This window comes from Gadus morhua, chromosome 5, assembly GCF_902167405.1.
Source record: "Gadus morhua chromosome 5, gadMor3.0, whole genome shotgun sequence".
Taxonomy (NCBI): Eukaryota; Metazoa; Chordata; class Actinopteri; order Gadiformes; family Gadidae; genus Gadus; species Gadus morhua.
The window spans coordinates 25,039,795-25,050,783 of NC_044052.1; the positions used below are offsets into that span (position 1 = coordinate 25,039,795).

At 47.1% G+C, this 10,989-nt stretch overlaps 1 protein-coding gene across 1 annotated transcript; it reads left to right on the forward strand.

Moving 5' to 3' along the window:
• The first annotated feature begins 1,392 nt into the window (after window positions 1–1,392).
• Window positions 1,393–8,080, forward strand: LOC115544030 (thyrotropin receptor-like). Its single transcript, XM_030356780.1, has 11 exons — window positions 1,393–1,602; window positions 1,748–1,819; window positions 2,068–2,142; window positions 2,587–2,661; window positions 2,896–2,970; window positions 3,066–3,143; window positions 3,265–3,333; window positions 3,441–3,518; window positions 3,721–3,909; window positions 4,115–5,201; window positions 7,523–8,080. Exons 1-11 carry the CDS (start codon window positions 1,445–1,447, stop codon window positions 7,661–7,663), a joined length of 2,097 nt encoding a protein of 698 aa, XP_030212640.1. The 5' UTR covers window positions 1,393–1,444; the 3' UTR covers window positions 7,664–8,080.
• The last annotated feature ends 2,909 nt before the right edge of the window (window positions 8,081–10,989 follow it).

A 10,989-nucleotide genomic window follows, 5' to 3' on the forward strand; every position in this document is an offset into this window, starting at 1 on the left:
CCCACGATTGTTCCCGCCGGAGCCCCACCGCCCCGCGGCGGTGGTGGTGGTGGTGGCTCGGCGCTGCCCGCTGCCCGCTGCCCGCATCAACCTGGCGAGGCACCACCTGCCTCGGCGCTGCCCGCTGCCCGCTGCACGCTGCACGCTGCCCGCTGCACGCTGCTCGCTGCACGCTGCACGCTGCCCGCTGCACGCTGCCCGCTGCACGCTGCTCGCTGCTCGCTGCACGCTGCACGCTGCCCGCTGCACGCTGCACGCTGCACGCTGCACGCTGCACGCTGCACGCTGCACGCTGCACGCTGCCAAGTGGCAGCGGGCAGCGAGGCTCCAGTTGGAGACAATCACGGGCAGCAATCCATTTCTCCTCCATGTCGCGGTTCAGTCTACTTCCGATTGATGTGGACGTGGAAGAACCAGAAACGTCGGAGAACCCAACACAGTCGTTTGACATTCATAATATCGTCCGGAGGCGCACACAGCTTTTGACCGTGCTAATATATAAAATATAGATATCTATGTATAATATGAAATTATTTAGATATAGAGCTCCAGGACGCCGGAGCGACCGGAGTGTTCTAGATTATTTACAGAACACGGCCAAAAACTGTGTGCGTCTCGCCATTGCGATACATCCTCTGTTAACACGAGCGCATGGTGCCGTGGCCGCAAGCTGCTCAGGGCCACACCCCCACCCTCCTCCTTGACCCGCCTCTAAAAAACGGCACGTTTGTGGAAAGCTCATTGTGGGACTGGCTCGTAGTGGCTGTAATTCTGCTCCAAGGCTGAATTTCTTGAGCATCTTCAAATACTGTATTAAGGGCCCCTAACACCTATACATAAGCATCCATAAAGTATCAAGCCACGGGACTTTAAACTGAAACACCACCACTTTCACCATTATCGAATGACATTAGAACCCAAACCCTAACCCTAGGATACATAACTGTATCCTAAAACACCTGGAAACCCCGTAAAACATGAACCCCCCGAACTCATCAAACCCCCCACACTCATCAAACCCCCCCACTCATCAAACCCCCCCCACTCATCAAACCCCCCCCACTCATCAAACCCCCCCCACTCATCAACCCCCCCCACTCATCAAACCCCCCCCACTCATCAAACCCCTGACCCAATGATGCAAAACATGAACCTCTCACACTCATCTCAGTAGCAGTTTATTTTGAGACCTATCATTTTAATATAATTCATAAAAAATACACTGATTATCTTTTGAGAAATACAAAAGCGATCTACAAGTATGCCTATTCTATTTTATGTATGACAAGACGAACAGAAAGAGGGACCTTTGAGAAAGAGGGGGGAGGGGCGGGGCGGGGGGTGCGGGGAGGATCGACGCGCGCGACCCACTCCTCTTACCACAACGTGCACTTGTTGCGTTGCCTTACTGCCTGTTAACGCGGGATCGAAACGGACGCTGAAGATGCTCTATTTAGCTGGTATTATCGTCTTCGTAACGATTGTCGACGCTACGCTTCACCTGGATTGCCCTCTCTACTGCGAGTGCGACTGGGCGTCCTGGAGCGTCTCCTGCTCCGACCTCCAGCTGCTGCCCGCATTCCACCCCAGCACCACGGACGTGTAAGTCACCAAACGGGACATTTTGGAATCTACGTTTGTTTTTAAATATGATGCCTATAGGCGTGTGAAAAAACATTCCTTATTTAGTATTAATACAATTGAAAATATGAAAATGAGGTAACATGTATATTATTTTGCGTTTAAGATGGCTTGAAGGAACACGTCTGTCCTCAATCCCGCATGAGGCCTTTTCAAAGTTAGTCAACATTTCCCACATGTAAGTATTTCATCAAATATTTATTTGTCTGTTTTGTGAAATATCTCCTGAATATCAATATTTATGTTTTTGTAGCCTAATATTTTTTCCCATGTTTCATGTGCCTCTCTGTGCATTATTTTCTTTCTTGATGATTTATCATATAATGTGTTCGAAATATTAAAAAAAGCTAAATCATTAAGCTTGCATGATTAACTATTTCCGGCATATATATTCATGCGTGCTTGCGTGTGTGTGTGTTTTTTCAGCTACATCTCTGAGGATAAAACTTTAAGAGGCCTTGATCGACACTCCTTCTATAACAGTCCCAGGATGAGCCACATGTGAGCACCACCTCTCTCAGACAGGATGGGGGCACCAATGCTTCACCCCTGGGTCGTCCTACTTGACCTTGTTGCTATACGATTAATACAATTGACATGACTTAAAATATGTACTGGATAGATAGATCTAGAAAAGATAGGAGCATCTTGAAGGCATGCTGCATGCAAAAGTGGAAATTATTTTAGAAGGCATAAAGCTGACCATTTATATGTGTGTGTTTGTGTGTCTGTCTGTCTGTCTGTCTGTCTGTCTGTCTGTCTGTCTGTCTGTCGTGGTCTGTTTGCATACATGGGTGTCTGTTTGTTTGTATGTATGTGTGTGTGTGTTTGCATGCATTGGTGTGATTGTGTGTGTATGTGTGCGTCTGTGTCTTTATGTTTGTGTGTGTTTCTGTGTGTGTGTGCGTGTGTGTCTTTGTTTGTGTGTGTGTCTCCCTTTTGCAGAGAACTAAGAAGCCTCAGAAAACTGTCCTCCATCCACCCAGAGGCATTCCAGGACCTACCTCACCTGCAGTATCTGTAAGGACCCAGCATTCCCACAATGTCTTGTTTTTTTTAAAAAAATGTATGATGACTATATGCTCTGTAAGGTGACCTTGGGTGTCTTGAAAGGCGCCTCTAAATTAAATGTATTATTATTATTCTGGTTGTTAGAACATAAAGCGTCCATTCAACATAACACAAAGCTAACTGCTTTAGCCATGTCCTGGTGATCTGCTTTCATTTGGACTCATATGTTTGTCTTTTTTACAGCGGCATACTTAACACAGGTCTCAGCTCCTTCCCTGCCCTTAAACTCATCCTATCAGTGCAAGCGGAGTTTGTTTTGTATGGAAAGCAATAAACTGCGCACTGTACACATTTAATGTTAAACTTTTGATACTCAGTTGTCGTGTTGACCTTATCTCTATCTTTTCTTCCAGGGAGATCGTGGATAATACTTTATTAGAAGTGATACCTGCTAATGCTTTCAATGGATTATCTGAGAATTATTTAACGATGTAAGTACACTTTCAGCCATTTCCCTGTCTTTTGCTTCTAGTATAGCATTTTAATTAGCTTATTCTCTTGTTTTGTTTAAAGAGTTGTAACACTTTTACATCTTCTGTTATCTCCTATTAGCATGTTCAATGGCAACGGCCTGCGGAGAATTCAGCCGTATGCCTTCAACGAGAGCCGCCTGGAGGAAGTGTAAGCTCTCCACCTTGTGTCCCTTTAGTGAGCACTTACAGAACGTTAACAAATGACAGGAATATTGGAATGGGGGACTCACTCTTTTCTGATTTCTATTTGTTTAGGTATCTCAACAGGAATGTGGATTTGGAAACAGTTGACGCTTTGGCCTTTTCTGGAGTCATTCACGGTCCAACACTTCTGTAAGATGCTGAAATATATTGTGTGTTTGAACGTCAACATGTTTACTACTACAAGAAACTAAAGAATGTTAGTGCAGCATGCAAATAGTTTCCCCAATGCCTACCACAAAAAAAGTTCAATGTGTTCCATTGAACACAAACAACCTCCAGGAGTAATCTCAGCATTGTCTCCTTCTGAAGTGAACTCTGTGTGGATCCTCAGAGACCTCTCAGAGACCAGAGTGACCACTTTACCCTCAATGGGACTGGGGGCCGTGGAGACATTCCAAGCTAAAAACACTTGGGGCCTCAAGCAACTGCCCCCCCTTACAGCGTTTCTGCATCTCCAGAGTGCTGAGCTGACCTTCCCCAGCCACTGCTGTGGCCTCTCAAAGCTGACGCGTTGGAGAGGGTGAGTCAGAAACAAGCTCTGCTCCTCGCACTCACAGTACTAACTGGATATCTTCAATATTGTATTTTCTACAAGAAAAAAGCTCCACTCAACTCTGTTTTTTCAGAATCAAGTATTGAACAAACCATAAATATTGGGATTTATTGTCTATACTTTTACGAAATAAGCACTTAACGGCCTCTTACCCTCACTTTTAATATCAAAGACAAACAGAAGAAGTAATTTGCAACCTGACGAAGACTCTGGGACTGAGGTCTCCCCAGGGGGTTTCCTCCAGGCGCTTTGGGAGACACACCATCACCCAGCAGGAGGACTTTCTGCACAACAGCAGTCTCCAGACCTTTGCAAACCCTTACCACCACTTCCTCCATCCCGACCTCTTCCGTCCGTCCGAGCTGTGGCCCAACGAGGGGCCCTACTTCGTGGACCTGCCCACCGAGCCGCCGGAGGAGGGCTTAGACTACGCGCTGTGCAGTGACCCGCTCGCCCACCAGAGGGCGGTGGCCTGTGTGCCTGAGCCGGACGCGCTGAACCCCTGCGAGGACGTGATGAGCCAGGGCTTCCTCCGGATGGCGGTGTGGGCCGTCAGCCTGCTGGCCATCCTGGCCAACCTGCTGGTCCTGTTGGTCCTGCTCACCAGCCGCCGCCGGCTCTCCATCACACGCTTCCTCATCTGCCATCTGGCCTTCGCCGACCTCTGCATGGGCGTTTACCTGCTGCTCATCGCCGCGGTGGACGTCTACACGCGCTCCCACTACTACCAGCACGCCGTCGCCTGGCAGACAGGAGCCGGCTGCCAGCTGGCGGGCACGCTGTCCGTCTTCTCCTGCGAGCTGTCGGTCTACACGCTCACCGCCATCACGCTGCAGCGCTGGCACGCCATCTACTTCGCCATGAGCCCCGAGCGCCGGCTGCGGCTCCGCCACGCCGCCGCCGCCATGCTGGGCGGCTGGCTACTGTGTCTGACGCTGGCGCTGCTGCCGCTGGTCGGCGTCAGCAGCTACCAGCGGGTGAGCGTCTGCCTCCCCATGGACGTGGAGACGGCCGCGGCCCGCGTTTACGTGGTCCTGGTGCTGAGCTTCAACATCCTGGCCTTCACCGTGGTGGTGGCCTGCTACCTGCACATCTACTGCATGGTGCACAACCCCCGGCACCAGTCCAGCCGGCACGACGCCAGCATGGCCCAGCGCATGGCCGTGCTCATCTTCACCAACTTCCTGTGCGTGGCGCCCATCTCCTTCTACGGGCTGTCGGCGCTCCATCGGCCGCTCATCACCATCACCGACTCCAAGGTGAGTTTAGACCTGAATTTAGACCTGAGTTTAGACCTGTGACCATCACCGACTCCAAGGTGAGTTTAGACCTGAGTTTAGACCTGAGTTTAGACCTGAGTTTAGACCTGTGACCATCACTGACTCTAAGGTGAGTTTAGACCTGTGATCATCACCGACTCCAAGGTGTGTTTAGACCTGTGACCATCACCGACTCCAAGGTGAGTTTAGACCTGAGTTTTGACCTGTGATCATCACCGACTCCAAGGTGAGTTTCGACCTGTGATCATCACTGACTCCAAGGTGAGTTTAGACCTGTGATCATCACTGACTCCATGGTGAGTTTAGACCTGTGATCATCACCGACTCCAAAGTGAGTTTAGACCTGTGATCATCACTGACTCCATGGTGAGTTCAGACCTGTGATCATCACTGACTCCAAGGTGAGTTTAGACCTGTGATCATCACTGACTCCATGGTGAGTTTAGACCTGTGATCATCACTGACTCCATGTTGAGTTTAGAACTGAGTTTAGACCTGTGACCATCACCGACTCCAAGGTGAGTTTAGACCTGTGGTCATCACCGACTCCAAGGTGAGTTTAGACCTGTGATCATCACTGACTCCATGGTGAGTTCAGACCTGTGATCATCACCGACTCCAAGGTGAGTTTAGACCTGTGATCATCACTGACTCCATGGTGAGTTTAGAACTGAGTTTAGACCTGTGACCATCACCGACTCCAAGGTGAGTTTAGACCTGTGACCATCACCGACTCCAAGGTGAGTTTAGACCTGAGTTTAGACCTGTGATCATCACTGACTCCAAGGTGAGTTTAGACCTGTGATCATCATTGACTCCAAGGTGAGTTTAGACCTGTGACCATCACTGACTCCAAGGTGAGTTTAGACCTGAGTTTAGAACTGTGATCATCACTGACTCCAAGGTGAGTTTAGACCTGTGATCATCACTGACTCCAAGGTGAGTTTAGACCTGTGATCATCACTGACTCCATGGTGAGTTTAGGCCTGTAATCATCACTGACTCCAAGGTGATTTTAGACCTGTGATCATCACTGACTCCAAGGTGAGTTTAGACCTGTGATCATCATTGACTCCAAGGTGAGTTTAGACCTGTGACCATCACCGACTCCAAGGTGAGTTTAGACCTGAGTTTAGACCTGTGATCATCACTGACTCCAAGGTGAGTTTAGACCTGTGATCATCACTGACTCCAAGGTGAGTTTAGACCTGTGATCATCACTGACTCCATGGTGAGTTTAGACCTGTAATCATCACTGACTCCAAGGTGAGTTTAGACCTGTGATCATCACTGACTCCAAGGTGAGTTAGGCCAAAGATCATCACTGACTCCAAGGTGAGTTTAGACCTGTGATCATCACCTACTCCAAGGTGAGTTTAGAACTGTGATCAGACCATCACTGACTCCAAGGTGAGTTTAGAACTGTGATCAGACCATCACTGACTCCATGGTCATATGGATGTCTGTGGTCAGATCATCGGAGCGCCTCCACTGGATTCTCAGTGGAAATGTTCTTCCTTGTACCGTTGTGGGGGTGGCGAGTCATTTAGTTACTCATATTGCCTAATTACTTTGGTAATTTATGTTTTAATGAGGCCAGGAGAGATGCAGTAACCCATCAGTGAAGAAATGCTCTGATTGGAAACAACTATGCTGGGAGTGTTCTCAATCCAAATTGCCTCGCACAAAGGCCGGGGCCGTCAACTCAAAACTTATATTTTCACAACACAATTCACTCAATGATAGCTGAAGGATGGCTATTCCATTTTTAGCAAATTGCAAAGAAATAATGGCTCCTAAATCAACTTTAATGTTTTCTTAAATAGGTGAACAGATTTCACCTCGTATCGCCGTCAGAGTTCAACATGCTACGTCAGAGTTCACCATGCTAACCCCAGGGTGCAACATGCTAATGTCAGGGTACACCATGCTAACCCTGTCCATGCTAACCCTGTCCATGCTAACTCCTGTCCATGCTAACTCCTGTCCGCGCTAACTCCTGTCCGTGCTAACCCCTTCCTTGCTAACCCTGTCCTTGCTAACCCTGTCCATGCTAACCTTGGCCGTGCTAACCCTGTCCATGATAACTCCTGTCCGCGCTAACCCTGTCCATGCAAACCCTGTCCGTGTTAACCCCTATCCTTGCTAACCCTGTCCTTGCTAACCCTGTCCATGCTAACCCTGTCCGTGCTAACCCTGTCCATGCTAACTCCTGTCCACACTAACTCCCGTCCTTGCTAACCCTGTCCGTGCTAACCCTGTCCGTGCTAACTCTGTCCATGCTAACCCTGGTCCCCCAGGTGCTGCTGGTTCTGTTCTTCCCTCTGAACTCCTGCACTCAGCCCTTCCTGTACGCCCTGCTGACCCGGGCCTTCCAGTGGGACGCCGCGGCCATGCTGAGCCGGGTCGGGCTTTGGAGGCCGCAGGCACCGCTCTGCTGAAGCCCGGCTACACTACTGCCTCTACAGTAGTGTACTGTATCTCACCTACAGCAACTACTGTCTCTACAGTAGTGTACTGTATCTCACCTACAGCAACTACTGTCTCTACAGTAGTGTACTGTATCTCACCTACAGCAACTACTGCCTCTACAGTAGTGTACTGTATCTCACCTACAGCAACTACTGCCTCTACAGTAGTGTACTGTATCTCACCTACAGCAACTACTGTCTCTACAGTAGTGTACTGTATCTCACCTACAGCAACTACTGCCTCTACAGTAGTGTACTGTATCTCACCTACAGCAACTACTGCCTCTACAGTAGTGTACTGTATCTCACCTACAGCAACTACTTTCTCTACAGTAGTGTACTGTATCTCACCTACAGTAACTACTGTCTCTACAGTAGTGTACTGTATCTCATCTACAGCATCTACTGTCCCTACAGTAGTCCAATCCAATCCAATCCACTTTATTTATATAGCACAGTTTAAACAAACACAAAGGTTTCCAAAGTGCTGCACAAGAGAAAAATAGATAAAATAAGAGATAAAAAGAGATAAAATAAGTTAAAAAAAAATAAGTAAAAACACATGACCCACCCAACACTTCTACATCACATCAACACGCCATCTAGTGTCCAAAGGCCAAATAAAAAAGGTGCGTTTTTACCAAGGTTTTAAAGAGACACAGGGATGTAGTTTGTCTAATATGGAGTGGCAAAGTGTTCCACAATTTTGGGGCTGCTACCGCAAAGGCACGTTCTCCTCTGTGTTTTAGCCTGGTACGGGGTGTGGCCAAAAACAGCTGGTCAGCTGACCTAAGAGAACGGCTAGGAGTGTAGGGTATTAGCAGCTCGGAGAGGTATGGTGGGGCAAGGCCATTTAAGGCTTTAAACGCAAATAAAAGTATTTTAAAATGAATCCTAAAACGTACAGGTAGCCAGTGCAATGACGCCAGAATAGGTGTAATGTGGTCGTACTTTCTAGTGTTAGTCAAGAGACGAGCTGCGGCATTTTGAACTAATTGGAGGCGGGCAATGGAGGCCTCACTAATCCCCATGTAAAGTGCATTACAGTAGTCCAGCCGGGTGGTCACAAACGCATGGATTACTATTTCAAGATGCTGTCTCTGAAGCATTGGTTTAATTTTGGCCAGCTGCCTTAGCTGGAAGAAGCTGGACTTCACCACAGCTTTTACCTGGGTGTCAAATTTGAGGTCAGTGTCCACCTTAACCCCCAGGTTATTTAAGATTGGCCTACGGAACTGTTCCAGGTAGCCTAGGTCAACCAGGGGGGACACACCAGAGCCACTGAAAACCATAACCTCTGTCTTTTTTTCATTAAAATTTAAAAAGTTTAGGGACATCCAAGCTTTAATGTCTTGCAGGCAGTCTAACAAAGGCTTAATACTGTATGCTTCTGCCTTTCTAAGAGGAATATAAATCTGGCTGTCATCAGCATAGCAATGAAAAGAAATACCATGCTTCCTAAGAATTGAGCCAAGTGGGAGTAAATAAAGGGAGAATAAAAGGGGGCCAAGCACCGAACCCTGCGGAACCCCATGTAATAGCGGGACAGTGGAGGACACATGCTCAGCAAGGCTAACACAGAAAGACCGCTGGGTTAAATAAGACCTGAACCATTTTAGTGCTGTGCCACTGACACCCACCCACTGCTCCAGACGAGCAATGAGGATGTCATGGTCTACTGTGTCGAAGGCTGCAGTCAAATCTAGGAGCACAAGGACAACACTATGGCCAGAGTCAGTAGCTAAAAATATATCATTAAAAACTCTAAGCAGCGCTGATTACAGTACACTACAATGTAGTGTACTGTATCTCACCTATCTACTGCCTCTACAGTAGTGTACTGTATCTTACCTACAGCAACTACTGTCTCTACAGTAGTGTACTGTATCTCATCTACAGTAACTACTGTATCTACAGGACACTATCTCACCTACTGTAACTACTGTCTCTTCAGTAGTGTACTGTATCTCACCTAACTACTGTCTCTACAGTAGTGTACTGTATCTCACCTAACTACTGTCTCTACAGTAGTGTAATGTATCCCACCTACAGTAACTACTGTCTCTACAGTAGTGTACTGTATCTCACCTAACTACTGCCTCTACAGTAGTGTACTGTATCTTACCTACAGCAACTACTGTCTCTACAGTAGTGTACTGTATCTCATCTACAGTAACTACTGTATCTACAGGACACTATCTCACCTACTGTAACTACTCTCTCTTCAGTAGTGTACTGTATCTCACCTAACTACTGTCTCTACAGTAGTGTACTGTATCTCACCCAACTACTGTCTCTACAGTAGTGTAATGTATCCCACCTACAGTAACTACTGTCTCTACAGTAGTGTACTGTATCTCACCTACAGTAACTACTGTCTACAGTAGTAACTGTAGGTGATATACAGTACACTACTGTCTCTAGAGCAGTGTACTGTATCTAAACTACAGGAACTATTTTCTCTACAGTAGTGTACTGTATCTCACCTACAGCAACTACAGTAAACAGGACACTATCTCACCTACAGTAGCTACTGTCTCTACAGGACACTATCTCACCTACAGTAACTACTTTATCTCACCAACAGTAACGACTGTATCTCACCTACAGTAACTAGTGTCACCAGGACACTATCTCACCTACAGTAACTAGTGTCAGCAGGACACTATCTCACTATCTCTAATAAAGGGGTTCACATATCGTCCCAATACTCTTCCATCTTGGAATTTTAATTTGCTTGAAAGACAAATGAGTTGAGCCTTGTCCCCGAAGTGAATACTAGAAGGATTCTGTTTTGTAGTCGGATGGAATCTCTTTTAGTTAGCAGAGGTAATCATTTGATTGAAAGCAATTATGTACCCAATTATACATCTCATCCATCTTGTGATCTGTGTACATCTGTGAGATTAAGCCAGATTGAGAGATTTTTTATATATTCAGGCATTTTTGTCTTTGGATTAGTATGGTTGGTGCAGCTTTGAATCAGAAAATGTTTCACATTTACTAGAAAGCTAACATGAAACATGAATATTGAACTCGCTTATTAAACCCTGCCAGAACATGAGTGGCTACCTCAATAGTTGTGTTTATGGTAGCCCAATACAGTAACAATACAGGGTCAGCTTAGCTTAGGAGTCAGAGCAGTTGTCTTGTATCCAAAAGGTTGCTAGTTCGATCCCCAGCTCCTACTAGCTGAGTGTCCCTGAGCAAGACACTTAACCCTCCTGACGAGCTGGCTGTCGCTTTGCATGGTTGACTCAACCGTCGGTGTGCAATGTGTGTATTAAGCGATGTAA

What these genes read in the sequence shown, in the direction of transcription:
- LOC115544030 (XM_030356780.1), top strand. Translation starts at nt 1,445, where the DNA reads ATGCTCTATTTAGCTGGTATTATCGTCTTCGTAACGATTGTCGACGCT. An exon ending in CACCCCAGCACCACGGACGT is followed by an intron (nt 1,603 to 1,747) that starts GTAAGTCACCAA and finishes TTTGCGTTTAAG; the next exon opens with ATGGCTTGAAGGAACACGTC. An exon ending in ATTCACGGTCCAACACTTCT is followed by an intron (nt 3,519 to 3,720) that starts GTAAGATGCTGA and finishes GTGGATCCTCAG; the next exon opens with AGACCTCTCAGAGACCAGAG.